The sequence below is a fragment of the Folsomia candida genome, unplaced genomic scaffold (assembly GCF_002217175.1).
Source record: "Folsomia candida strain VU population unplaced genomic scaffold, ASM221717v1 Fcan01_Sc001, whole genome shotgun sequence".
Classification (NCBI taxonomy): Eukaryota; Metazoa; Arthropoda; class Collembola; order Entomobryomorpha; family Isotomidae; genus Folsomia; species Folsomia candida.
In genome coordinates, this window is record NW_019091193.1 from 11,946,115 (window position 1) to 11,972,934 (window position 26,820).

General features: G+C 36.1%; 3 protein-coding genes across 5 annotated transcripts; all 3 read left to right on the forward strand.

The window, feature by feature from the left end:
• The first annotated feature begins 266 nt into the window (after positions 1-266).
• On the forward strand, positions 267-2,730 carry LOC110863205. Its single transcript, XM_022112459.2, has 4 exons — positions 267-1,338; positions 1,513-1,689; positions 1,750-1,915; positions 2,329-2,730. Exons 1-4 carry the CDS (start codon positions 1,315-1,317, stop codon positions 2,499-2,501), a joined length of 540 nt encoding a protein of 179 aa, XP_021968151.1. The 5' UTR covers positions 267-1,314; the 3' UTR covers positions 2,502-2,730.
• Positions 2,731-7,489: 4,759 nt separating this feature from the next.
• LOC110859641 (long-chain-fatty-acid--CoA ligase 4) lies at positions 7,490-14,408 on the forward strand. The gene is made up of 19 exons (XM_022108609.2): positions 7,490-8,553; positions 8,643-8,715; positions 9,267-9,439; positions 10,088-10,230; positions 10,699-11,353; positions 11,440-11,507; positions 11,650-11,809; positions 11,892-11,982; positions 12,047-12,071; positions 12,151-12,316; positions 12,406-12,453; positions 12,546-12,644; positions 12,712-12,804; positions 12,867-13,031; positions 13,104-13,149; positions 13,219-13,333; positions 13,408-13,581; positions 13,680-13,712; positions 13,795-14,408. The coding sequence occupies exons 1-19, from the start codon at positions 8,508-8,510 to the stop codon at positions 13,858-13,860; spliced, it is 2,439 nt and encodes an 812-aa protein (XP_021964301.1). The 5' UTR covers positions 7,490-8,507; the 3' UTR covers positions 13,861-14,408.
• A 505-nt stretch (positions 14,409-14,913) lies between these two features.
• LOC110846763 (rho-associated protein kinase 2) lies at positions 14,914-25,377 on the forward strand. 3 transcript variants are annotated; one of them, XM_022093620.2, is made up of 39 exons: positions 14,914-15,181; positions 15,285-15,867; positions 15,963-16,044; positions 16,112-16,212; positions 16,280-16,352; positions 16,454-16,537; positions 16,684-16,722; positions 16,836-16,886; positions 16,960-17,075; positions 17,165-17,200; positions 17,270-17,294; positions 17,443-17,526; positions 17,616-17,652; positions 17,724-17,836; positions 17,948-18,076; positions 18,212-18,274; positions 18,504-18,576; positions 18,656-18,752; positions 18,857-19,007; positions 19,075-19,259; positions 19,352-19,407; positions 19,494-19,906; positions 20,568-20,794; positions 20,855-21,043; positions 21,255-21,524; positions 21,615-21,708; positions 21,918-22,026; positions 22,113-22,241; positions 22,334-22,406; positions 22,477-22,535; positions 22,646-22,774; positions 22,846-22,908; positions 23,299-23,345; positions 23,551-23,582; positions 23,827-24,013; positions 24,192-24,308; positions 24,397-24,469; positions 24,840-24,892; positions 24,994-25,377. In XM_022093620.2, the coding sequence occupies exons 2-38, from the start codon at positions 15,721-15,723 to the stop codon at positions 24,844-24,846; spliced, it is 3,960 nt and encodes a 1,319-aa protein (XP_021949312.1). In that variant the 5' UTR covers positions 14,914-15,181; positions 15,285-15,720; the 3' UTR covers positions 24,847-24,892; positions 24,994-25,377. The 3 variants fall into 3 exon arrangements, with proteins under 3 accessions (XP_021949312.1, XP_021949304.1, XP_021949296.1); XM_022093612.2 differs by having other exon boundaries at positions 24,840-25,377; XM_022093604.2 differs by lacking the exon at positions 24,840-24,892.
• The last annotated feature ends 1,443 nt before the right edge of the window (positions 25,378-26,820 follow it).

The following is a 26,820-nucleotide window of genomic DNA, read 5'->3' on the forward strand; positions in this document are numbered from 1 at the left end:
GAAACTTCACTTGATGATGCCAACACGTGACGTGATGTATAGTGATATGCTACAAGAACGGTGTCTTAAGGAGCTTAGTTTTGCTATTCATAGTTTGCATTCTTCCTCTCGTAAATATATTTAAATGTTCATGTTTCTCACGTCGGCTCATGTTTGCTCAGTTACGATTTCCCCTATGGAGCTAACGAGGATGTACATTATGTCATTAAGGAGGAGACCCGGAGACCCGAATTTCTAGGAATTTTATCTCAACAACAAAACTCTCACCGCTGCTCATCAATGTTGTGTTGTATGGACATGTGCATTTACCAGTTTACCACTACCAAGAGATTACTCGATCCTTTATTACTTTATGGTGGGTGCGTGTGTATGTATGCATGCATGAATGTATGAAACCCGAGAAAGCCCCAAAGTCGAAAGGTGCTACAAAGTTTTTTCTTTTCTGTTTTCGAGTCAGAGGTCTGACTCTCGTTGGTTGTGCACAAGGTGAAATAAGAAGGCGTTGCTGGTGCTAAAGTGATTTTCTGAAGGAAATTAATAGTCGATATTGATCAATCACAAATTCAATCATATATAAATCTGGGTTAATAAACCGAATCGTCATATCACCGAGGTCGCACATCCATATTTCCATTCACCTAACATTTGCTTGGCATTCGTCGGTGTGACATGAAATAAATCTCATTTGTTGCTCACTATTACTCAAATGTCACATCACAAACTCCTGCGGTGACTAAAATACAACTCCTCATGCATTTCTTTATCGGCGCCATATCCTCCTTATTATCAAGACGCAAACGAAATATGAAAACAATATAAACTGAACTCGACCAGTAAATGAGCTCCAGTTTCTGGTGTGAAGTGACTCAGGAAATTGCCGTTATAGGATATCATCAACTTTAGAACTGAGTCAGCATCATGATGTCTCGGCCATTTATTCATTCGTTTACTTAGTTTCCGAAAAGTTTTTTTTTATAGACGGTCACTAAACTGAGCGAAACTATTTCACTTTCTTCTCTATCACATCAATCGTTACGAATTATTACGCCTCTGCCTCCGTGTATGTACAATAAACAAGGAATGACGATTACTAAGATCGAAATACTAGCACTATAATAAATACTAAAATAAGAAACACTAGTTGAAATTAAATACTGCTGTCTTCTGTAATTTTTATGCAAGAGTTGGTTACGTGTAACGCAATTTGCAATTGAGGTTTTGTGGCTACAGGCAGTTTTTTTCACTTTATTTGCCATTCGCAACTTACTCACTCACGATAATTGTGTCATTTGACGTTTATCGATTGGACATCCAATGCGTACGTTCAGCATTATTAAGGTAACGCAGGATAATAATTGTGTGTCGACACTTGTCCCTAGTTTATCTCATGTTATGTTATCGTATTGCGTCTTCTAAAGTGGAATTTTCTGCCACGTTATGATTCCCCGTTTTTAGTAACCCACTCAATTTTCTTTTTAAACGAAATCGTACTTCCTGTGGAACCCATTTCAGATTCTGACCATGGGGTTTGCATGGTTCTTAAGCGGTTTGGTCGTCGTCAGCTCCATGTCTGTTGTTGCGACGAGTTACACTAGTCCTTCCAAATACACTAGTCCGGTGTCACCTCTCAATGCAACGTGTCACAGGGCAACGGACTGCACGAGCGATCGTTTTCCAACTTTTCTCAATGTAAGTACTGACATAATTGTTATTATATCAATAAAATTTAAATTCTTTGTGTAATTTCAGTGTGTAAAGGGTCGTTGTTCCTGTGACAGTCACACGTTTTACGATGAATACGAATCTATTTGCATGATTCGCCATAGAAGTCAGTGCTTAATCAAACGAAGTCCCTCACAGGTGGTTCAACCATGTGTGAGATTCGCCCAGTGTGCGTATCCATTGGATTTGAATGGTAATGTGAACATCAATCAGTGCTATAATCTAGCCAATGTGTTTCGAATTATTGAGACGTGGTAGCTGGATCTTAGTTTATGCAAACGTTCTGTCCATCTGTCCATCAGTCCTCAAAGGTCTTTAAAAGGAAAGAAATATAAATGGCACTATGCAGACCCCAAGTTTGGGGTGAGGCCAATAGCCAAATATTTTATGTAGTGAGATCAGCTACAAACCCTTTACTCCGTGGGATCCGTTACGACCTTTTGTAGCATGGCTGTTCGTTTTGGATACAAACTAGGCGTTTCGGTTTAAATCGACCTCTGAGTTAAATGCCGATGATTTTTTCGGACATTTAGCCATGTTTAGGCGTCATGTTACTAAAATCCATACAATATATAAAATCGTGAAATAATTTATTACATTTAACAGGTAACGAGTTGCGGTCAGCAGTTCATGGGTCGTGTCAATGTTTGATCAACAAAACGCCAAACTCGGATGGAACATGCAGCAAGTCCTCGACAATTGACAGTAGCCCTGTAATGACAATGGTGTTCATGACCTACATTATTTTCACAGCATCAGGAGTTCAATTTAATAGCTGATTGTGTAGTGTTTATCCAAATTACCCCTCAATCATTTATCGTTACGCTATTTTCATAATTGTGAATTTCACCTGTTGCATGATTGGGTAATGAAGAAAGTATTATTGTATATGTTCGTATTTTCTATATTCCAGGGCTAGCAGCTCATAATAAAATATTTTCAATGTATGTGAGCAATATAATTGTAACTCAAAATAAAGTTCAACATGTTTACATTTGTGTTACACCACTCGTCGACATGATGCAGTCATTTTTTAACGTGTATTACTATGAACTCGCCTTACTCATACATATTTCAAAGAGAAATCTGTCCATCAAGTGGATCTTGTATACTGTCAAACCATCTCCAAATTCCTTCCCTCCGAAGTCCTAAAGAAGAACAATAGTTGGAGATGTTGAAAAATCGATAATAGTGAGTTCAACACAGTATTATTGTTTTGAACGCCATCAGCCTCCCAGCTACAACTTTACGAAACAATGATACAAAGAAAAGTACAAGAGAGAAAGACCCAGTGATTTTGCTGTCTGCTTTTTTCATGGCAGCATGCTTTTGCTTTACTAGTTACTGTTGCTTCCTCCGAAATTCAACAATTGGATCATCATAATGGGCGTAGTACTCCAAAACTACTTTACTGGATCCGATTGGTATTAAGAAATGAAATATACATATGAAATTTTATCCCTTATATTATATGAAATTGTGTCCTAGTTAATATATGTAGGGAAACTGCTGATATTTATTATTGCTTACTACTTTGAACTAGAGCAGCTAAATCGAATAACACTCTCTCGTCATCATTTCCTTTCCATTTTGGAAGAATCAGAGGGTTTTCGATGTTTAGCTACAACCTTGTCGCTGTAGTTCACAATAATTACCTTTACAAATGTGACTACTGCAACAGAATAAAATGATGATAAAATGGAACATAATAATATGTTTATGTTTGCTCTTAAATACTTTGTTAAGGGCTTTAAGATGAGGCCGTTTTCATATTTTGTCGAATCCTCAAATAGTCGATAGTGAAAATATTCTTGTTGGTCCAACTATTATTTGTATATGGAAAACAACCAGGTTCGTGTTACAGACTACTACCACAAACGCATAGTCAGCAACTTGATTTGGAGGGTCTTATGGGACGCTTCCCTCAGCGTGGGTTTTGATGTGCGACCCGAGGGACGTTTTGGAAGTGAAAGTCCCATTGCATAATGTGCATTTGTAAACTTTCTCCCTATAATGTGTTCTACCAATAAATTGTAATTAGTCGTGTTGTAGTGATGCTGCGTACTGAGGTGTTAGTTATATATGTAAACGAAAATAAGCAGACATCTTTCTATTTACCTGACAAAATTCTAGCACGTATGTATACCCAAACGATTGGCACAACTATTGCAACTCGTTATGGATTTTCTCCCGTGGGGGTGGGAAGAACCCTAAAATATGAGGAACAAATGTAGCCACCACATTAACATCGAAATTTAGGAATTTGAACTCCTCAAACGCAACACAGGACAAATTTCATCTTCTTGCTTGACCCTTTGGAGGTATTGCCGAAGGCGAAGATTAAATTATAAAGTTAAACCTATTGAACATGCATGCCGCGATATATTTTGTCCTACATATTAGTATTTAAATAATGCTTAAATCAAATAATACGGCAAATTGCATACATACATAAATAGTAAAAGTGAACCAGGTAAGCATCTTCCAACATCAACCAAAAAGACTTTGCACCAATTTATATGGATCTTGACTCGACAGTCCAAAAGTTTAATTTTATTTAGTCAAAGGTCCGACATTTACATACTCGCCACTGCAATCAATTTTATGCATTCATTTCATCAACACATCTGCGGTGGACACTACTGCATCCCAGATGAAATAATGTTTCATTCAAAGTTCGTGATAATGTGACGGGCTATGGATGGATGCATAAAATTGCTTGCAATGAGCCAGTAATCCTGATGGACCTTTGAGTAAATGAAATTAATCTTTTGGACTGTCCAGTCAAGGTCTGCATCACTTGGTGCAAAGTCTTTTTGATTAATACTGGAATGGTGGGATGCATACCTGTTTACATTTACTTTAACTATGAAGGGACGATATAAATATAAATATGCGACAGGTTCAAAAGATGTCAATACCTAAAAAAAAGGAGGGCGAGCATTGGAACTTTGGCCCAACATACCAGAGAATTCTCTGACTAGCCTGACCTACCCCAACCCACATTCAGGATTAGTTGAAACTTTCACCCAGAGGAAGAAAAGTGATTTTCACTCCGTTCCGAACAGATACGAGCCCAGCATTTTTATTTTACAGCGTATAAAATGATGTCGGCATTTTTAGTGTTCCGGTTGCTGTAATACCTTTATCATAAAGGCTTTATGCCTCGTGAGCATAATAATTTGCACGAACGTGCAGAATAAAATGACGCATGCATGGATAAATAGTCAGAGGTGGTAGGAAAGATGGCATTATTATTCATTCGGGTATGACTATGCGGTCTGTCTGGCCGGTTCTAAATTCTAAACAATTCTTCCATCAAATTTACATCATTTGCATCCTGCTACACATTAAAGCTGGGATCTCGTGCATTGGGCGGAGAGCTCGTTGAATTAATTTTTGTAGAAGTACGGGGATGAGGCCAAAGTACAAAGCGAAGTGATCAAAGTCCAACTCTGGATCTGCAAAAACCTTGAATGGAATTACCACGGGAATGTACACAACTTTTCAAACCGTTCACACGCACGCATGGTAAAATTGCGATAATCTGTCCACTCATCAAATTATCAGCACTACCTACAGACATAATAATAGTCTGCGAATATAATCAACTTTATCCTGGATCTTGCAATAATCATGTGTTGGTATCCATTGCACAACTCAGGTTTTGTCAACGTATTAGAAATTATTAAAATGAATTTATTGAAACATTTTTACTTTAAAAAATGCATTGAGTTCAGATTTAGATTATCGTATCGGTTAAATGGAATGCAGATGCAATCATTTGAAAATTACCAAAATCCATGAATCCAAAAATGCATGAATAAATGTACACGCGCTCTATACAATTTCCTTAATTTAATTTTGATTGGAAATGGAACTCGCATTAAAAACGTTTATACAATACATAATATCTAATAGCAAAGAAACGACGCAATAAAAGTGCAACGAATTGAACATTAATAAAAGTCTTATTATCGGTAATGTCGTAATGGGTATACATGTTATACGATTGGAAGGTAAAGAAGGAGTGATGCACTATGGGACCAAGCGGTCAAAATTTGACCAAGCCTTATGGAAACTAAAAATGAAACTGGTGCTAAAAAAGTGAGACGGAATTTTTTAAAGGGTTTCTGGCTAGTAAAATAGCTCAAAAATCTAGATAACAATGCCAAAATATCTGGCTGCCCGATTTTGGCCTGGCCACGAAATTAAAGGTCAAATTTTCTTAGTTTAAAGTAAATTTGAATCCTTGACCTTTAATATCTTGCGGGGCAAAATCGGACAGCCAGAAATATAATCCAGAAGTTTCCATAAGGCCTGGCCAAATTTTTACCGTTTGGTCCCATAGTGCGATGGTTTTGCATTATTTGTTTTTTATTCATTCTCTGAGAAGCAGTAGAAAGAGAATTGTGCGAATAAAGTCCAAAGTCCAAAGTCTTCTCAATGCTATTATTGCAAGAACTATTGTCTGGGATCTGATGGGGTTGTTGTTTGGACCAAACCTGTTATACCTATCTGCATGCAATATTCTGCCAGCCCATAATGCAATACTACTACACGTATGGGTTTACTATGCATCGATGTATATGTATATCCTGATCATCAACAATGCGAATATAGACTTTGGCTCACTTCGCAATAAAGAGTGCACGTAATTGAGTATAGTATAATAGGTTATAATATTATGTGCATGATGGCACATTATTATTGTTATTTAATCGACAACTGCACCTTACTTAACAATTTTGGAGTTTGGACGTACATATTCTATCGTTGTTATTCTAAGCCATCAGGGGCACTTTAATTGATACGATCCTCGCGTGCATTTTACTATTACTACTTTCAAACAGATTTTTTGAGTCGTAATAAGAACACATGCATGTTGGTAGAGGTTAAAATTGAGAACTACCTCATTCAATTGTGATCAATAATAAAATGTTATTTGATACCTTCCTCATCTCGTGCGTCATTCATATTGAACAATAAGTGAATTCTCATTACATGAACTTTAAATGCCACGACCAATATTCTTCATGCAAACATAAACTTTTGAATATGATGTGGTATACATTACTGAAAACAAATGTTAGAATTAGTAAATACCAAGTAACATGTAACCAAATGTTTAACAAAGTCTCACAATTTTTAGTAAACAATTTCGACCTTGTTCCTCCTCCGCCAGTTGAGGTAAGGCCTACATAGTGCATTGTCATTACGTTCCGGCTGCCCTTAGAACCATAAAATGTCTCAAAATAGATCACAATTGCATGTCCATATAGTGCATAGCAGGGTTCCTCTGAACATTCACAATACGCAGAGTTTATGACCTGCATACATGTACCAAACCCCGGCGACGATATATTTTGTACAGAATAAAAGTCTCGTCTGGGTCTTGACTGGCAAAGTGCCAACTAAACAAACCCAAAGTCCAAAATTCTTTCACCGACCGATTGCATGTTGCTTTGCTTTCCAAAGTTTCCACGCGCATTCAAGAAGGACCGAGAAGGCTGGTGGGGTATCACACAATGTTGTAAACATAACACACCCTCAGTCCCGACCAATCGGATTCCTGCCGATCTCACAACGTTTCGAAAATTGAGGACGGCAGCAGTAGTGTTCCTATTTCAGTCCTAACACACGAGCTATTCCGTCATTCATCCAAACATTGCAATTCCGCGTACTACGTCTTTGCTAACATTCATTATTCAATCGATTGTATATATATACGAGAAGTTACAAGGCATTTCAAATTCGTCGAATTTAAACTTGATATGACCTTAATGGTTGGCAAACCCTTTACAATACTACAATTTTAGTGGGAATCATCATCACACAACTGGTTTTATTCATTTCGCCAAACAGCGTGTGCATGCATAGAGGCAAGAAAGAAGGCATGTATTAGCGAAAACTAACAACAAAAGTGTAAAAAAGTCTGTGCGGCCCATGTTTATGCGTGAAGTGATGCATTTGCATTGAAGGAGATTCATTCTGATTCTAGATACGGACAGAACCACCACAAACTATTCTCTCCCTCCTCTATCGACGCTGTTAACGTAACGTTCATGTGAATTGAGATTTGGAGAGCTTTGACTTTACTGGTGTTTACTCTACTACAAGCAAGCAAGCACTCGGTTGAATTGGGACATTTGCGGAATTGCTAGAGTAGAAAAGAGAGTTGTGCCACTACAACTGATGCTTTAGCTAGCCCAACTAACTAAATAAAATTAAACTGGTTTTCAGTGAAATAAAGTAAGCAAGAAGAGTACTGCTACTTATAGTTCATTCCTTTCCGACGGATTAATTAGGGGGACACTTGTTAGGCAGGGAACAAGGACAGAAGACCATTCAAAGTGATAGAAGGAAACGTATCAATCGTTGACGTGCCCACTCTGGTTAATAGTTCCTCCACAAATAGATAAATAATAGTAATTAACAAGTTCAGCTTGACAACCAAGCCAATCGAGTGATAAACCTGAACCTCGTCTTCTTCCTCACTCGTTCTTTCCCCCCAGTTGCCATTGTCAATTGTTGTTATCATCCATTGACGATACACTCGAATTCCAGTGCAACGAGAAATTAGGGGAACAGTTCCGGATAAGACTGGACAGGAAATTTCGTCTGTGTTTCATTATTTACCCAGTTATTTATTATTTATAACAACGGACAACTTGCCGTTGTTTGAATTCCAGTGTGAGGTAACTTTATCAGTGTGGCAATTGTGGCATCGGTTTTTTATTCCAATTGTCTGTGAAACTAGTTGATAAACTATTGCTACTCGAAGAATGTCTCTCATTTTTGCTACACGGCGTTCTCTGCTCAACGCCAGAGGTATATAGATTCAACTAATCTAATCTTATTGTCCTTCCTTTTACTAACTTTTGTTTGACCACGATTTAATCATCAATATATATTTCCAGGTATCGCTTACCAGCTGCAGTCCATTAACAAAAATGGAAAATTTGTTCCAATTGTGTCCGTCGCTTATTTCAGGTTGGTTGCTTTCCGTATCTTTTATTGCATTACCACATATGTGCATACAAACGCATAATGAGGGTATTCATTATTTCTTCGTATCCTTAGTATTCTTCGTATCGTAAAATAACTTACGACGCTTACGAGATTTTGTAAGCGTCGTAAGATTTTGTCATCGAAAATCGCGTTACTACGCTTACGATTTTTACGAAACCTGACCCCTTGTTTTATCTTCGTAAACTATTTTACGATACTACGGATACGAAGAAATAACGAATACCCTCAATAAAGCAAACTCAAACCAGAGTTGTATAATAAATAATAATCGGCAAATTGTTTACAATGTAAACTTTACATATGTATTAGTGTGGTTTCCTCCTCCTCCTCCGTATGGGTTGAGATGGGGATGGATGGAATAATTGAAACCATGTTGACCTAGATTTCTTCATGCCCATTCCATAAGTTTAAACTAAACTTATGCTACTACAGCACAATGTGATTGTGGTTATGACATGACTGTATGTTTACTTACTGTATTGATAACTTGGGTGATTATGATTATTAAATAGGACTGGACGTTTGTCTCAAAACCCACATGAAACACCCCCCATGCGACACAACACTTCCAGTCTGGATGTTCCCCAGCTGAACCTTGAGAATGCAGAATGCAGACCCCTTCCCAACACGGCCAGTGACATGCTGAATGATGAGGATCTCGTCATTAAACATCAACACCATCATGGTACGCAACAAAAACAATTAATAACAAACGCTGGATAAATCCACGTGCTGTCTCGCCTTTTTGTTGAGTTTCATGCATAAAAATTCACTGAATTGGCACAAAAAATACACGAGCACATTACAATATTCTCCTTTCTTTGGATTAGTTGCTCGTGAGATGAGAGTACAATCAAGTGTTTACTAACTTCAATGAACCACAGTGCTTGAGTTGAGACGCGATAATGATGCTGACAAAGTACATTTACGCTACAATTTGGTATAAATGTATATGAAGTGGTTATGAATGAGCAGACAGGATATTTGTGTGCCAATATTTTTCTGTGCTTGAGATTCATTCACATATTCTCCTTATATCAGACACAAACAAAGAAATAAAAGCATGATGATAAAACTGCGTGAAACATAAGTGAGACTATTTGTGTGCTGCAGTAAACGTCAACGTCTGGTTTCATGGATAAGCTCCTGTTGAGTTGCGAATGCATGCACTTTATTGTTTGTTCAACAATCCATAATTGCATGATATTTTGCATCGGCGATAACGCACTTGGATAAATGGTTAGAGTAGGGCTGGAAAAGTTCATATTCTTATATGTGTATGCATGTATGTATTTTGATGCCAATAATAATCTTCTACTTTGCAATTATGCAGGTCAACAACGTGATGAAGCATTTCGCAAGACCCTATTCACTACGCTGACCTACGCTACGAAAGTGTACGATACCATCACGCTTCCCTTTTATGCAGCGGTTCAGCAGCCCTGGAAAAAATTGGCCATGAATAATGCACCAAAGGTAAATAAATATATGTAGATATTTGCAATATAATTTACTAATTCACGGACCTTAACCTTCACGGCGGCATCTACTAATCACATTTAAAATTTAGGGCTGCTGGGGGTAGTCGTAGTTAGTAATACGCAGTTGAGACTAGTGGCTATTGAGACACTGCAGTATCTTCTAGACTATATAAGCAGTACATATATACTTATATCTGTGTACCTATCGATCCGGGAGCGCACTATAATATTATGCACGCCGGGTTAAACTGCGTACACTGTTGACCCTTTTGACTCTTGCAATCGATTTCCATTTTTATACCGCAGTTGTTGTGATAATGGTTTGCACTTTCACTTGTTCTGTGAAATGTTTTCAATATGAATGCAATTTAAGAATTAGCAACTCGTTTATGGGTTGTAGTTCGATCATGTTTTTCATACATTGCTCTGAATTTATTTCAACATTCCAAATAAATATTTGCAGGGCATTTGTGTGGATGAGGAACGATTTATCTATGAGACTCTGACACCGGTTGGATCATTCCACAAAGCTATAGATGAGCATGGGGTGGATACGATGGAAAAAGTTTTTGCCTTTGCAACCTCAAGAAATGGGAGCAAAAACTGTCTTGGGACGCGAGAAGTAATTAAGGAAATGGAAGTTTTGGATCAACATACGGGAAAAATAATGAAAAAGTTTGAGCTCGGAGAGTACAAGTGGTTGAGCTACAGTGATACTGACCTGATTGCCAAAAATTTGGCTTCTGGCTTTGCTTCCCTTGGAATCAATCCGAAAGGAAAAGTTGCAATTTTTGCAGAAACGCGTCAAGAGTGGCTACTGGCCAGCATGGGTGCCTTTAAGAGAAATCTAAAGATCGTCACTGTTTTCACGACCCTGAGTGACGCTGGGGTAGTCCATGCTTTGTCAGAAACGCAAGCACCATGCCTTATCACCACTGATGAGATGATGCCACGTATTGAAAACATTCTAAAACATGTTCCTTCCATCAAGACCATTATTTATATGGACAAAAACGGTCAACAGCCAGCAGAATTCCATGATAAAAATCTCCCTAACGATGTCACCGTCATCAGCTTTAGTCAACTTATTAAACAAGGAAGAGACAATCCCGTCCCAGGTGCACATTCATATATTTATGTATAACAACATGATTTTGTTTGATATCAGTTTTGAATATTTTGTTATTTGTAAATGATCCATCAGAGATCCCCCCACAGAAGGAGGACGAGGCAATTATAATGTATACGAGCGGTTCGACCGGTACCCCAAAGGTAGGGAACTATTCAACTAACTACTTGGAAGATTACATTTTCATTAGTTTTCAGCTTTCTCTGTAGTAGACTCATTGGTCTTGGGTTTTTCTCTCCTCAAACGTCGTAGGATTGTAATAATGTATATTTTAAATATTTTTAGGGCGTCATCTTAAGCCACTTCAATCTAGTAGAAGGAATGAAGGGCGTTTTGGACATTCTGGAAGTCCACGATTCAGCTAACCCTGATGACGCCTATATTGCTTATTTACCACTTGCGCATGTATTGGAGCTTATGAGTGAGGCGATTTGTTTTGTCCAAGGTAAGTACCGAATTCAGCGGTGTATTTTATTAATACATTATATATTTAAAGATAATTCCCTTTTTTAAATTCGCTCATGTAGGCATTCCAATCGGATACAGCAACCCACTCACGTTAACAGATAATTCATTATCAATCATGCCTGGTACAAAAGGGGACGCTACAATTCTGAGGTATACTTACAACGCAACTTTTTTTGTACGCGTAGGTAATTTAAATTTATATCAATCATTTCAGACCCACCATCTTTGCTGGTGTACCGGTAAGTATAGTCATCTCACTTAGGGTTAGGCATAACAAGAAAACCAATTCATAATTAATTTTTATACACTTCTCCCCAGCTTGTCATTGAACGTATCTGCAAAGGAATTAATACAAAACTTGCAGAAAAAAGTCAGCTTGCCCAATTACTTTTCCAATTTTTCTACAAGTATAAGAATGACTGGATGCAACGGGGTTACGATACACCTTTAGTTAACAAGGTGTTTTTCGACAAAATCCGCCAAGGTCCGTCAAAAAATAAAGAATACCCTCATTATATCAATTATATTATATTATATAATGTATGATTATATAATTGGTATATTGTATTGTAGTTATTGGTGGCCGAGTTCGATTTATGGCGATTGGTTCAGCACCACTAGGTAAGCATTTTTGGTATCCTATTAAAATTTTTATTTTAATATACACAAATTATCTATGTATATGAAGAATTGAAGACTTATGATTTAAACAGCACCAGAAACTCACGAGTTTATTCGAACCGTCCTGTGCTGTCCTGTAAGTCAAGGCTATGCCATGACTGAGAGCAGCAGTTGTGGAAATTTTGCAGTTCGTAAGTTAAGACTCTAAAAATTCTTAAATGGGATGCCAGTTTATTTAGTTTTCACAATATGTTACAGCTCACGATCTAACAGTCGGCCGAGTTGGTCCTCCAGTATATTGCAATCAAGTAAGGCTAGTGAACTGGGAGGAGGGTGGATACAGGACCACAGGTAGCTAAATAGTATTTTATTTTTAAGTCCGCAATAAGTAATACTTCTAACAAACAATTTAGATAAACCATTCCCAAGAGGCGAAATTTACTTGGGGGGAAATAACATTGCGATTGGTTACTACAAACTTAGAGAAAGTACTGATTTCTTTGAGGAGGATGGAAAACGATGGATTATGACTGGAGATATAGGCGAAGTTCATCCTGACGGCTCATTCAAAATCATCGGTATAACCTTGATACTTTTTTGCTCTCAAAGTGATTTACATGTGTCTACTAATATATACTTGTGATGCACAGATCGTAAGAAAGATCTAGTAAAGTTGTCAATGGGAGAATATGTGAGGTAAATTCAGTTCAACTTAAGTGAATAATGCATTCTCGAACTAAATTGGTATTTTTTTTGTCGTTGCAGCCTCGGAAGAATTGAAGCTGTTATCAAGTCAAGTGCCATTGTGGAGAACGCTTGTGTTTGCGCCGATTCAACACATTCGTACCCAGTAGCAATGGTAGTCCCAGCTCAAAATGCGGTAACTACTTTTTTTTTATATATTCTCATTGCAGGCATTTTTGGAATATTTACATTTTATACCCATACATGCAGGTATTGAAAATGGCCGCAGAAATGGACATCCCAACTGACAATTTCGGATCATTATGTAAAGATCCGAGAATAATTCAGGCCGTCCTGGAAGAAATCCAAGATACGGGACGCCAACTTAATCTTAATAAATTTGAAATCCCAAGAAAAATTCACCTTTGCGAGGAACCCTGGTTGGTTAGTTAAACATATAATATAAATAACTATATATAGTTAGCTGATTATTTTATGGGAGAAATACTAGAATTATTTTTAATCTATCAATTTGTTTATAGCCCACGAGTGGTTTGGTCACTGCGGCCTTCAAGGTAAAGATACGGATAACACGGCATGTTTTATGAAAACTGAGACACAATTCTTCCTACTTGAATTAATTTACTTTTGTTATAGATTCGAAGGAACAATGTATACAAGCATTACGAGCGAGAAATTGAACAGATGTATAATTCCAGCTAATATACGACTATAGCTATAAACTACATAAATTCGCCATCGAAAAGACTAAACTTTGCAACGCCAATCCACGGATAACCACTACTCATCCAACAACGACCAAATCTCACACAATGAGATTTTTTACAAATTCGTTTTTTTTAATCTCGTTAATGTCCTGCCACGAAGGAGATGTGTGCTATCGATAATCATCATTCGTAACTTATTTAGCAGCTGTAGAAAAAAAACCTCAAAGTTTTATTGATTGCTATACGGGTCTTACAGTGCTTTATGTGAACCTGGATAATTTTATGCTCACATCCTACAATTATAATTCCTAAAATTAGTTTTAAATTGACCCCATAATATGGTTAGAGCTTATCTTTTATGTTATTCGGCCCATATTTTTAAAAAAATATATAAAAGTACATATACTCGTTTTGCGACGCGTCCGTTCGCAAGCGTGCCAATAACCTTGATACCTGAGATGTTTTAATTTTGTTATGAATTTTGAAACTAAAATGTGCGCCTTATGAATATGATATGATTAAAACATATTTTAAACGACTCAACAATGAATAATTTTATTTATTCACATACTTGTGCATATGTACATCAAAATCGTAAATAAGCAGAGCAGATCGCAAGTTTACACATACATACAACCGAATCAAAGCATGCGTGACGTATAGAAATGCATGCACTTGGTCTTGATGACTGCATTCTTGTCGAGATTGCGAACCACTATTACCGATTTAAACTGCCACCTATACTAACATGCTGTATTCAAATAACACAAGCAAGCAAAGCAAAGTGCTAACTGAATGACGATTCTTAATCAGGGAGAGAACACAGACAGTCGGTTGGTCAATTAGTCATGAATGATGTCCGGTGAAAATTCCAATGGTTCCAATGTCGGGTCGCACTTATAGTTTACCAACTTCCTGTTGCTGAGGGAGAGCAAAGTGAGAACAACCGTCAAATTTAATGACTTAATGGTTGGACGGGCTGTGGAAGTTAAAGGATTTTCGGAGGATGGTGGTGGTGGCCGCATCACAATATGAATGGATGGAGTAATAAGCATGAGAGAGAGAATGCATGGATTCCCATTTGATTTGACGGATTGGCTGGTTAAAGTTAAAAAAATATAAAATGGTTACAACAAACAAATATTTCTCTGCTGAGGTTTCGTTTGTAACTCGGCTGAATATTTAATTTTGGTTAAATACACTGAGCATGGAAGTGGTGTTGCTGCTGCTGGTGACTGCCCACGGCTGGGAACTCTCCCCCACAAAACCTAGCGGAAGGAGCAGAAAGAAATTCTAATTTATCATAAATTGATAAGGTCAGCTCGGAAGATAATTATTCAACTTTTTACTTACTTACTACTAACTTTTTCTTTCGTTCCTGGGAGCTAATTTTCCTAAATTTTTGTTTACTACCTACAGGGATGAGGACGTTGTTATTATTTATTAATTAGTAAATTACATCACCGAGTTTACTTATTTGGGTTTGGCAATACACACACAGTAGGCTTCAATATTCAATATTTAATGTTCCGCCCAGAAGAGACGTCCTATTCTTTAATGAAAAATTGCTCTGAGAGGAGTAGTTTTTATTTTATTTATTAAGCAACCAACCAACCTCAACTAAAATGAATGAAATGTGATAATTATACTGACACAAGTAGCAATCTTGTGGATTTTGCCTTAAATAGTTATCCATCCAATAACGATTTGATTAGAGAAAAGAAAATCAGTATTTTATTAACTACAGATTTACTTAGGGTATCTACATATATTTGTTACTTGAGTAGAATAATATATGATATACGCCATAACTGTACGAGTCTGACCGGCCGCCACATACATTCAGTCGCCGTGAATGGGTCAGCAATCTGCCTCCAGCAACGGTGGAGCCGATTTCAAAATGGTATCGCTCATCGAAGACACGGACCGGCGAGAACGCCTCATGCAGTTGGAAGAGACAATAACTCACCCGAAGGGTATTCTCAACGTGGACTGCCTTTTGGTACGTCATTTGATTATTCATTGACTCGACAGGACGACAATTATTATGAGGGAATTTATTGATCTGATCAATCTCTGTAATTATTTTCTATGCAGGATACCGTACAAGCCTTAGTTTCAGACTGTGACCATCCACCATTGAAGAGGATGAAAAATATAGAAGCCTTTATAAATCGATGTATGAAAAATTATAATGACATCCGTAGCAGACTATGTTATTCATGTTGAGTAACGTTTTGTTGCAGATACGGACACAACGAATGGTGTTGGAAAGTTACGAATGCGTCCAGATGATTTTAATTTGATAAAAGTAATCGGCAGAGGTGCTTATGGTGAAGTACAATTGGTGAGCTATACTCAACGTTTATTTGTTAGGAAATCTCGAGCGTAGTATAAAAGAAGATATTTTGCAGGTGCGTCATAAATCAACATCCAAAGTATACGCCATGAAACTTTTGAGTAAATTTGAAATGATAAAACGATCAGGTAAGTTTACTCGTTTCTCTAAATCCGTAAGCTAATAATAATTCATTATTAAGCCACACAAACGAACTGCATTCAACTTTTACATTATTACTCGATAATAGACTCGGCCTTCTTCTGGGAAGAAAGAGACATTATGGCACATGCAAATTCAGAATGGATTGTTCAACTTCATTTCGCCTTCCAAGGTATGTATAACAGATATGTCAAGAATCTGAATTTATTATATATCTACAAATCAAAAACATTAATTAATCATTAACAAATCTCCTTTTTTCTCACTTTATTATTACGTCAACTACTCAAATCCTTGTCGTTTGCTGCATACTCCAAGACACAAAGTACCTTTATATGACTATGGACTACATGCCGGGTAAATTAGTACACCAGTAATTTTATGTATACATGTAGGCAATGAGAATTATGTTGTTTTGTTAAATTGACACATTTTTATTGGTTTGCGATTGAGTAATTGGTTTTGATCAGGTGGAGATTTGGTGAATCTTATGTCAAATTACGATGTTCCTGAAAAATGGGGTATGCTTCTGTTTGTTAATTTTGTTTTGGTCACAGTTATCACAAGCAAAAGAATTCGGAATTAATTTTTCAGCAAAATTTTACTGCGCCGAAGTGGTTCTTGCTTTGGATGCCATTCATTCCATGGGGTTTGTCCATAGAGATGTTAAACCTGACAATATGTTACTTGACAAACATGGGCATCTGAAGGTAAGTTAAAACCGTATGTTATAAAATGAACTGACTCAATGCTTTAAACTTTCACTAAAATAACGATTTATATTTTTATTAATATCAAGTTGGCCGATTTTGGAACGTGTATGAGAATGGACGCAGTAAGTTTATTAGTTATTTATTATCCTTACTTACATTCAATTTGAATATTAATATTTTTCCTTACAAAGAATGGACTAGTACATTCTGATACAGGTGAGCTGCTACTATTATTTTATTACTATCGATATGTCTGGTTTCCATCTTTTTGGTTCATCGTCATTTTTATCTTTCAATCATGTGTTGGCTTCTTTAAATATGTTTTCGCTTCATTAATTAAGTATTTGACTTTATATTTTTATAGCCGTCGGCACACCAGATTATATATCACCGGAAGTATTGAAGTCTCAAGGAGGAGGAGGGGGTGAAGGGGAATATGGCAGAGAATGTGAGTGACATATCGCTATCGCTTATCATCTCAGTTCGCAGTTGTGTGAAATAATATTTATTTGTAATAATAATGCTTTTGTGTTACAGGTGATTGGTGGTCCGTGGGGGTATTTTTATATGAAATGTCAGTTGCCTTTTTTTGCATTCGTTAAAATAATTTATGCGCTATCGCTGCTAATAGTGGTTGTTTTATAGGTTGGTTGGGGACACGCCGTTTTATGCTGATAGTTTGGTTGGGACGTATGGAAAAATAATGGATCATAAAAACTCTCTCAAATTTCCAGATGACGTAGGAATCAGCAACGATGGTGCGACAACATTTATTGATTTAAAGTTTAATTAACCTTTTTCTAAATTACAGATATGCATATTAAATGGATGTACGCGGTCTAATGATTTGTGTCGTATGTTGATTTCAGCGAAGAGTCTTATTTGTAGTTTTTTAATGGATCGAAATACTAGGTTAGGAAGAAATGGTGTAGAGGAAATTAAGGCGCATCGATTTTTTATTGACGACCAATGGAATTTTGAAAATATACGAAGATACGGTGAGTTTATTTCCTCTCTTGGCAGAACCAATCGGACAACTGTGTAATATCATTATGGTTGTTCGATAGATAACAACATTTAGACAAAAAGATTGTAGTAAATGCTAAATATTTACGGTTTCCTTAATTATGTAGGTGTTCCTCCTGTAGTGCCAGAACTCAATGGTGATGACGATACCAGTAATTTTGATGACGTTGGTAAGCCAAATATTCAGCCTCAGTGCACTATTCCCACTTTCTTGTACTTCAACCCTAAAATAATTTTGTCATGGCCGTTTGAATGAGAAACGCTGTGGTCTCGTCGGTTCCCATGTAACCTCTGGCTCTTTAGCTCAGGCTAAATATTCCCCAAGAATTTCTTTTGATTTATAAATGATTATAATGTCTCTTTTAACTAATAGCGTAAACTTTATGATTTATGACACAGAGAAAGATGACAGTCCAGAGGAGGACTTTCCAGTTCCTAAAACATTCGCCGGAAATCACTTACCTTTTGTTGGGTAAGTTTATTGAATATTATAATATATCTACTTTATTCAATGAAATATCTCCAAAAATATTCTCGTACCTTATTTACAGCTTTACTTATTCTCGAGATTATCAACTTTTATCTTCAAAGCGCTTGTCTTCGATGCCAAATCATTCTAGTGTAGTGGATGGAATTTCAAATTCAAGGGTATGTCTGTCTTGTCCTGTTCAATTTTTTTCAGTCATGATATGATACGTAATATTGTAGTTAGTAGCCTGTGATTAAACCATTTTTCACCTGCATTATCATAGGAAGGGGACGATCACAAATCATCCAACAACGTCAGTAGCAAGCTGATGGAATTGGAAGATTCTCGAGCAGTACTTTTATCTCAATTAGATGCTGCAACGAAACGGGAAGAAAGTTTGCGAGGAGAAGTTCGAGATTTTGAAAGAAGTTTAGGTACAGCTAGCTTTATGTATATAATTCTGATTAATTACATCAATAAATAATCCATGAACAATTTTAGCTCTTCTAAAACACGAAGTCAAAGAGTCTCAAAGAAAATCAGATGTTGAGCTTGAAGCTAAAAAGAATCTAGAAAATACAATGCAAGATTTGAAAAGAAAACTGGAGGAGGAGCACAACAAGCGGTCTAGAGAAATGAGCAATAATGTGCAGACAAATGAAAAAATCAACTCTTTAGAAAAACAGGTAACTACATTCAGATAGATTGTAAATTAAAATCCAAAACAGTTGTATAAAAAACAGTGATAAATTTTAATGTTAAACATTTTAATATCTAGTTGACAGAAGCTAATGAGAAATTAAAAACTGAATCTGAAAATTGTTCTCGACTCAAGTAAGCGATTTTACTTGTTTTTACTTTAGTTTTCAAGTCCTTGTCGTTTCGGTTCACTATAATTTCTCTCGTTGTTGTCTTCGTAGGAAACAAGTCAGCGAGTTGACAGTGCTATTAGCTTCAAAAGAACAGTCATTGAATGATAAGATTAATAGCCTGAAGGAAGGGAAAGACTTTCTTGAACTGGAGCTTGCAAAATTAAGGCTGGAAATAATTCAGGAAGAAAGCGTTCGACAACAAACTGCCGATTTGCAAACAGAATTAGAAAAGCGAACTCAATCACTCCAAACCGAGCTGGCCAAAACGAGAGAACGAGAAAGCAAAATAATCCAAGATAACCAGAGTTTATTAGAAAAATTAGTACATACCGAAAAATCATCAGCCTCTTTAGAACTTCAACTGAAATCATTAAGTGCCAAATATGATCAAGAAGTTAAAGCAATTCATAGTGAAATGGAACGTAAAAGTCCTGCCTCTAATCAAGAAGATCAAGTAAAAGGTATTGCTGCAAATTATTGCATTCATTTGTTTTTTTATATTCTTTCGCTTGAAGTTGTCGTCAGAATTTGTGATGTCACCCTACAATGGCATGTAGCTATTCTTCGTCCTTTTTACTCTTTGACCTTGTTTTATAAAAGCACATGAATTAAACATGTTCAGCAAAGCTATGCAGGTAGGAAGGTAAATGTGTGTAGACTGTATCCTTGTTGTTGGATTGTGTGTTTACAAATTTGTAGGTGCATGTATGTACATATGTATTTGATATTTGATTCTACGTATGCAGTAGTGTTTATATATTTATGCAGAAAGAACAAGGAAGGAATTAACAAAAAATGTATAGTTACCGTATGTATTTTTAATACTATACATACGACGGTGTCCTCAACATTGACATTTTATATTTAAATTTAACTTTAAAAACTAGGTCAAATCTTTCTACAATGTAAATACAAAATATTTTGACCTTGTTTCTTATCTATTATCATTTAATGCTGAAATCCCACAGAAAAGAATGAAAAATATTTGTGTATAAGGACACTTTCTTTTACGATGCCTTCTGTGTCTCATATTGTTGCTTTCAGCAGATCTTAAATCTATTATGTCATACACATTATGAATTTAATATGATTGATGGCTATTTGGTTATATATTTATTATAGCTCTGCAAGCAAAGCTAAATGAAGAGAAAACACATCGAAAACAAGCAGAAAGTTCAGGACAAGAAATGGAGCGTCAACTATCAATGCTATCCGTAGACTATCGACAGGTCCGAGCAGAGTTGCAGAAAATGGAAGGACAACTACGGCAAGAAGTTGATAAGACGAAAGGCCTATTGGTTCAGTTGGAACAAGAAGGTCTACGTCGGACCCAACTGCAATCTGAAATGGTATGTATGATAGAGTCATGTAATACCGTGAAACCAAAACCGATTGTTCGTTAATTTCAGAATATGCAGTCCAGTGAGATCTCACTATTAAAATCAAAGGAAAAACAATTACAACGAGAAATATCAGAAATGAGGGAAACAAAAAAGTCTTTGGAGGAAGATTTGCAAAAAATAAAAGCTGCCAAGGCCGTTGATGACTTACAAATGAAAGAGCTTCAAGAGCAGCTTGATACTGAAATTTCTTTTTCGGTAAGTTGACGATCGATGTATGCACGTTTTTATGGTATCTTTCCTCTTCTGAGTTGTTTTATGATATACTAGTATTTGCTACTTCTGATGGTAATATAATGATGGATTATAAACATTTATCTGAAATTCTTCTCATTGTCAGTTATTTTAAAAAAATATCTCACTTAAAGGCATGAATTGTAATGTACAAATTTAATCAATGCATTTGCAGACTTTGTACAAGGCCCAATTGACTGATTTGAGAGCCGACTTTGAAGAAAAGCGTAGACAAAATCAAGAACTTGAGGAAGAAAGAAATGAGCTCACTCGTCAATTACAAATGACTATCTCAAGAGCCGACTCGGAATCATTAGCTAAAAGTATTGCACATGAAACTATTGCAGACTTGGAGAAGGAAAAGACAATGAAAGAGTTGGAAATTAAGGACATTACAGCTCGTCACAAGACTGATATCACAAATAAGGATATCGCACTTCACTCGGTCAGGAAATATTAATGCAAAATTTTATGCAATGCAAATTTTTTAATTTGCATATCAAACTTAATGTATATACATATGTATTGATTATAGTTGAAAGACAAGGAAATTGATTATAAACGAAGCATCGATCAACTAAAGCATGAACGGGAGGAAATGGATCTAAAACTAAAATCATTACAAGAAGGTATTTTGCTTATATGGTATAACAGATATGGTTTATATTTTTAAGTTGATTATGATGACCAATTTGCTACTCTTGAAAGAGAATGACGAAAAATTTTTGAACCACCAATTCATTTACTGAAAATCTAACCAAACACTTCATGGTTTTGATCTGAAGATTTAGATGACTCTTGCTTATATATTTGTGGTTTTTCGTTTGTGTTTGTACAGATTTGCACAAATCTAGCGGAGATGAAGTTGACAAACTCAAGCGACAACTGCAGACTGAACAAATGCTAAAGATGCAAGCTGTCAACAAGTTGGCTGAAATTATGAACAGGTAAGTGAGGACTAAATTTTTAGTTAAAAACTATAAATATAAAAATAAACTAAAAATCTTAACTAGCTTTTATGATTATTTTATAGAAAAGATTTGAATCAATCAAGCAAAAAGGGGCAATCTGGTGATTTGAGGAAGAAGGAGAGAGAGTGCAGAAAGCTTCAACAGGAACTCATTCAAGAAAAGGAAAAGTTTAATCAGATGACTCTAAAATGGTAAAGATATCTAAACTCAGAATTTAGCTACGTATTATATTTGTTACATTAAAACGGGGCTATGAATGATTAAGTGAGATTTTTCTCGATAGGCAAAAAGATCTTCAAGACTTACAAGCTTCAATAAATGAAGAGCACCAGATAAAGTTAAAGTTACAAATGGAGGTATGTATGATAAGAATATAAATAATCTAGCTAAACATTGTAATGGATTTGGTAAATGGAATCAAATCAGATGGACTCTAAGGAATCGGAAATAGAAGCCTTGTCAAGAAAACTATGCGAAACTGCAAGGTACATACTACATATAACTAACAAGTTACCAGAAATAGTTTGAAGTTATAGCTTGCCATTCAATCCTTACGCTAATCAAAATGTAATTCGTATTTTTTTTAAACTTGCAGCGTCAGTTCGAATGAAGGTGACGGGTTTGTGGGGGATGAGACGCGATTAGAGGGGTGGATTTCGTTACCATCAAAACAAAACATACGTCGGCATGGGTGGAGAAAACAGTACGTCGTTGTATCTTCCCGGTAAGAATGATAATGTCACTCTGATATATTGCCACTGTTCATCCTATATTGATTATTATTTTGAAATGCAGCAAAATAATCTTTTACAATTCGGATCAAGAAAAGCAGAATCCAACCCGAGTATTGGATTTGAAGTAAGTGAAGTAAAATTGCATAATTAGCAGCGCTTTATAGCTATAGCTGTCTTTGCAAGTTATTGCAATAATGATTTCAAATACTGTGAATCGTGGAGGAAGAAAATGTGTTGCAAAAAATTATTGCAAAGAGAAAAACAACAGATGGTCATATAACATATTACTCTTAAAGTATTTAGTAGTATCTCCCTTTGACGTACCCATTTGCGTTGTTACCAACAATACCATGCAAATGAAACCCATCTGGTTTATTGCAAGGTCGTTGATTGACGTAACATGACGTGGCCTTAAAATCAGTTGCTTGAAATTGATTACTTATTATTATGTAATGCGTGCAGAAAATAAGGAAACGGCTTGTTGTAACTGTGTTATTGTCTCTTTGATTTACAGTAAAGTGTTTCACGTACGGTCTGTAACACAAGGAGATGTGATACGAGGTAGGTAGTTTTCATACTTGTGTATCTACTTATGTATATAGGGTATGATTTGTAATATCACAAATATGGATCACACTGGGAATCCACTACAGGTGAAAAATGAGTCAAATGATTAGCCACAGCTCCTGATTTATTTGCCAACTATAAGGACATCACGAATTTAAATAATCAGAATTTTACTTAATTGCTTTAATTTTAATTTCAGCCGATGCCAAAGAAATACCAAAAATATTTCAGGTAATTCAGGCCATTTCTTCTTCTGCCTTCGATTATTTGTTTTTCTCCTGTACATTGTCATCGAGCTGTCACAGGCTAGATGTTTTCCTGGAAATGATGAACTATATTTGCTACTCTTGAATTCAGCTGACGAATCTCTACCACCAATATTTATTGGCCTGATTGATTTATGATGAATTATGGCAAATATTTTTCAACGTAACTGTCCAAATTGTCACATTCAAACTTGAATCATTATTTACAGTTGCTATACGCTGGAGAAGGAGAGGCTAAACCAGAGGAAAGTCCTGAAGATAAGGAGAAACCAGGCACGTTGCTTCACAAAGGACATGAATTAGTTGCTATTTCTTTTCATATGCCAACAACATGTGAAGTGTGTCCACGCCCGTTATGGCACATGTTTCGACCTCCACCCGCACTTGAATGCAGAAGTAAGACTCTACAGAAAGTTTTTTTTTTTTTAATTATAGATAATTTTCAACCGGATGCGAGTTAATGCATGTTACCAAAATATTTTGTTGAAAGCTAGCGTGGTTTCAATAAAAAAATAAAAGTCGGGCATGACGCGAGATTGATAAAATATATTCTCAATCGTATGCATTAATGTAGGATGCAGGGTCAAGATACACAAGGAACATTATGGAGAGGAGGCCTTAGCTCCATGCAAGGTGCATTATGACCCAAATACCGCAAAAGAGCTATTGTTACTCGCCATATCTGAGGATGGTAAATTAAACATTTATTCACAATTTGAAAATACAAGTATAAAAGTTGAAGTGTCAAATAAATGGTAATATTTGTTTCATTCGTTCAGATCAAAAGTTGTGGGTTTCCAGACTGAGCAAGAAAATACAAAAATCGGGCTATAAAGCAGTGTCCCAATCGAGGTCTGTCTTCTATGTTTCCAGTCCCTTCAATTCCCATTAATACATAACGCAGTCGTTTAAATTGCTGGCCTGGAGCTATGCAAGAAAGCTATGTACTTATTACAGTGGTTTGGCTTCCAGTTTTCTTTTTTCCCACTATAAAATTAAACCATAACCTTTTATGTAGACTGACGTTGAGTGAGCCAGATTTTGTTTGCATGATTCATGAAAGTATGATTTGACAAATTAATTGCTCTACCTGAGCATCTATTTACATACTATCCGTGGATACAAGTATATGTTGTTTGTTCGCCCCACCCCCTTTCCTGTGTACTCAGCGAAGCTTGCAGACCCTGTAAATCTATAGTATTTTCTAATTTTTGTATTCTAGGATTTGACCTAGGTTTTAAAAAGGGGCTTTTTGCGGTGTTGATTACTCCACCAGTACGTTGCGTTCGCCTTGCGGTTTTTATGGCTATATTACTAGCTTTGCAATTTGAAAATTTGTTGGAGCAAATCGTCATTTCGTCACTTGTTGCTTACAGAGACAAACAAAAGTCAGCAACGCTTCCAGCACGAAGCAAGTGAGAATAAGGTGGATAAGTTCAAATCAGTTCAATCGTGAAATATATCGTCTTCCACACATTCCCTGTGTAATTACTTAACCTTATTGCTTTGTAATTGACCGAGTTTTAATTTATGTTACAAGTAGTTTGGAAATTGTCTTGTCCAGTCGTTATATAATCGTTCGTGCTTGACAAACAAGTACAAAAATCCGTTTCGTCGAATTGTGTCAACACTATTTTATCTTAAGTGCTATTATTTGCTACCGAAAAATGTTTAATCGTGTATAAGTCAGAGAGCATAATGTTGAAGTTTATTTACAACAAACTGAACAATAAACCCAAAAATGCCTTTCAGCAACTGAACCAGTTATCAACTTTTCTTATTTTTGGCATTCATTCTACTTAAGATCACATGGAATACCAATTCATAAAAATTACATATATCACATATTTTCTATAATTTGTGTATGCGTATAGTAATCAATTAGAAATTCAAGTTGAAGTATGTAGTACAAAGATACACTCAATTTTATCTTGGGATGCAAAATGCAAAACGTAGATATTTTCACTATCATGATCAAGTTCAGTGTTCTTTCTTGATTTGTTCGGGAATGGCGTCATATAATTTCATATCATGAGCATATGTATATGTACATATAAAGAAATTCAAGTTGGATGACCCACACTGATTAAATTCAATCCAGGTACGATGGATTTCAACAATGGTACGAAGGTTGAGTGACCGTGAAACTAACTCTGCCGTCATACCAGTAACTTCTTTATTGAAATATGGAAGTATAAGTGAATCAATGTATTTTTTATCTCGCAAAAAGTTTCGACAGTTTCGAGGCTTTCTCACAACCACTCCGTCGATGATCTTGATTGTCAGCACTGATACAAACAAATAATTCTCAACTCACGTTTCTAAATCATCAATATGTCGTCCCCGTGAGTGAGAAGGGGTTAAGTTTAAGTTTGCCTTATCATGATTGACCATCTGCCTTCCAATCACAGTTCCTCGTTCCGGTTGCATCTGTGTGATGATGACGCTTGAACTTATGTCTGTGTGATATTGGAAGTAGTAAGTACATATATATGTATTTAGTGTAAAGTATACGCATAACCTTTATACAAATCTACCAATATAATACTACTACGTACGTTTCGTTATTCTTTAGCATGAAAACGTGGCTTATAACTTCAACTTTCAAGTGTAATGAGTCAGTAGGTATTGTTGAAATATTTAAATGATATCCTTATTTAAATGATATCCTTATATATTTGAAAAAAAATGTCCTCAGATGCCGATGAAATTGCTTCAATAATAATACGAGGATGGAAACAACTATTTATAAATGATATCCTTTTAAATTGTGTTTTTGCAATTTGATAATATTCATCTTGCCAAGTATTATGTATACCAAACAATTTTCTATGCAAATTTTTTATCGTAAGAAGCCTTATGCATTTTCAACTGCGAAATTTGGGACTCCACTTCGATTGAACCTTTGACATTTGTTAACAATTATCTGCATTGTACGCTTTAGATTTACCTACATACAACCAATCTGCCGATGAAACTTCCCATGCAGAGACGAATTTGCAAATAAATATGCTTAGGTCGCGTCTATGGATGAAGTCTGAACGTCTACTTTTCGTAGGTCAACAAGATTAGAAAGTCCCGTTTTACTTCGTTCGTGGTGTCAGTCATCATAATCACAACGCCAATCATGTCAACAACTCACTTGCATGCGGAACTTTCGACTTCAATCCATTTAAATGAGATCCTTAATACATTAATACATT

Bases quoted from the DNA above. Each gene is read 5' to 3' on its own strand.
- LOC110863205 (XM_022112459.2), top strand. From the start codon at position 1,315: ATGCGTACGTTCAGCATTATTAAG. The intron at 1,339-1,512 runs GTAACGCAGGAT...AACCCATTTCAG, and splicing joins GTACGTTCAGCATTATTAAG to ATTCTGACCATGGGGTTTGC. The intron at 1,916-2,328 runs GTAATGTGAACA...TACATTTAACAG, and splicing joins GTATCCATTGGATTTGAATG to GTAACGAGTTGCGGTCAGCA.
- LOC110859641 (XM_022108609.2), top strand. From the start codon at position 8,508: ATGTCTCTCATTTTTGCTACACGGCGTTCTCTGCTCAACGCCAGAG. The intron at 11,508-11,649 runs GTAGGGAACTAT...AAATATTTTTAG, and splicing joins GTTCGACCGGTACCCCAAAG to GGCGTCATCTTAAGCCACTT. The intron at 12,454-12,545 runs GTAAGCATTTTT...TGATTTAAACAG, and splicing joins GATTGGTTCAGCACCACTAG to CACCAGAAACTCACGAGTTT.
- LOC110846763 (XM_022093604.2), top strand. From the start codon at position 15,721: ATGGGTCAGCAATCTGCCTCCAGCAACGGTGGAGCCGATTTCAAAATG. The intron at 17,527-17,615 runs GTGAGTGACATA...TTTGTGTTACAG, and splicing joins AGGGGAATATGGCAGAGAAT to GTGATTGGTGGTCCGTGGGG. The intron at 22,027-22,112 runs GTAAGTGAGGAC...ATTATTTTATAG, and splicing joins TTGGCTGAAATTATGAACAG to AAAAGATTTGAATCAATCAA.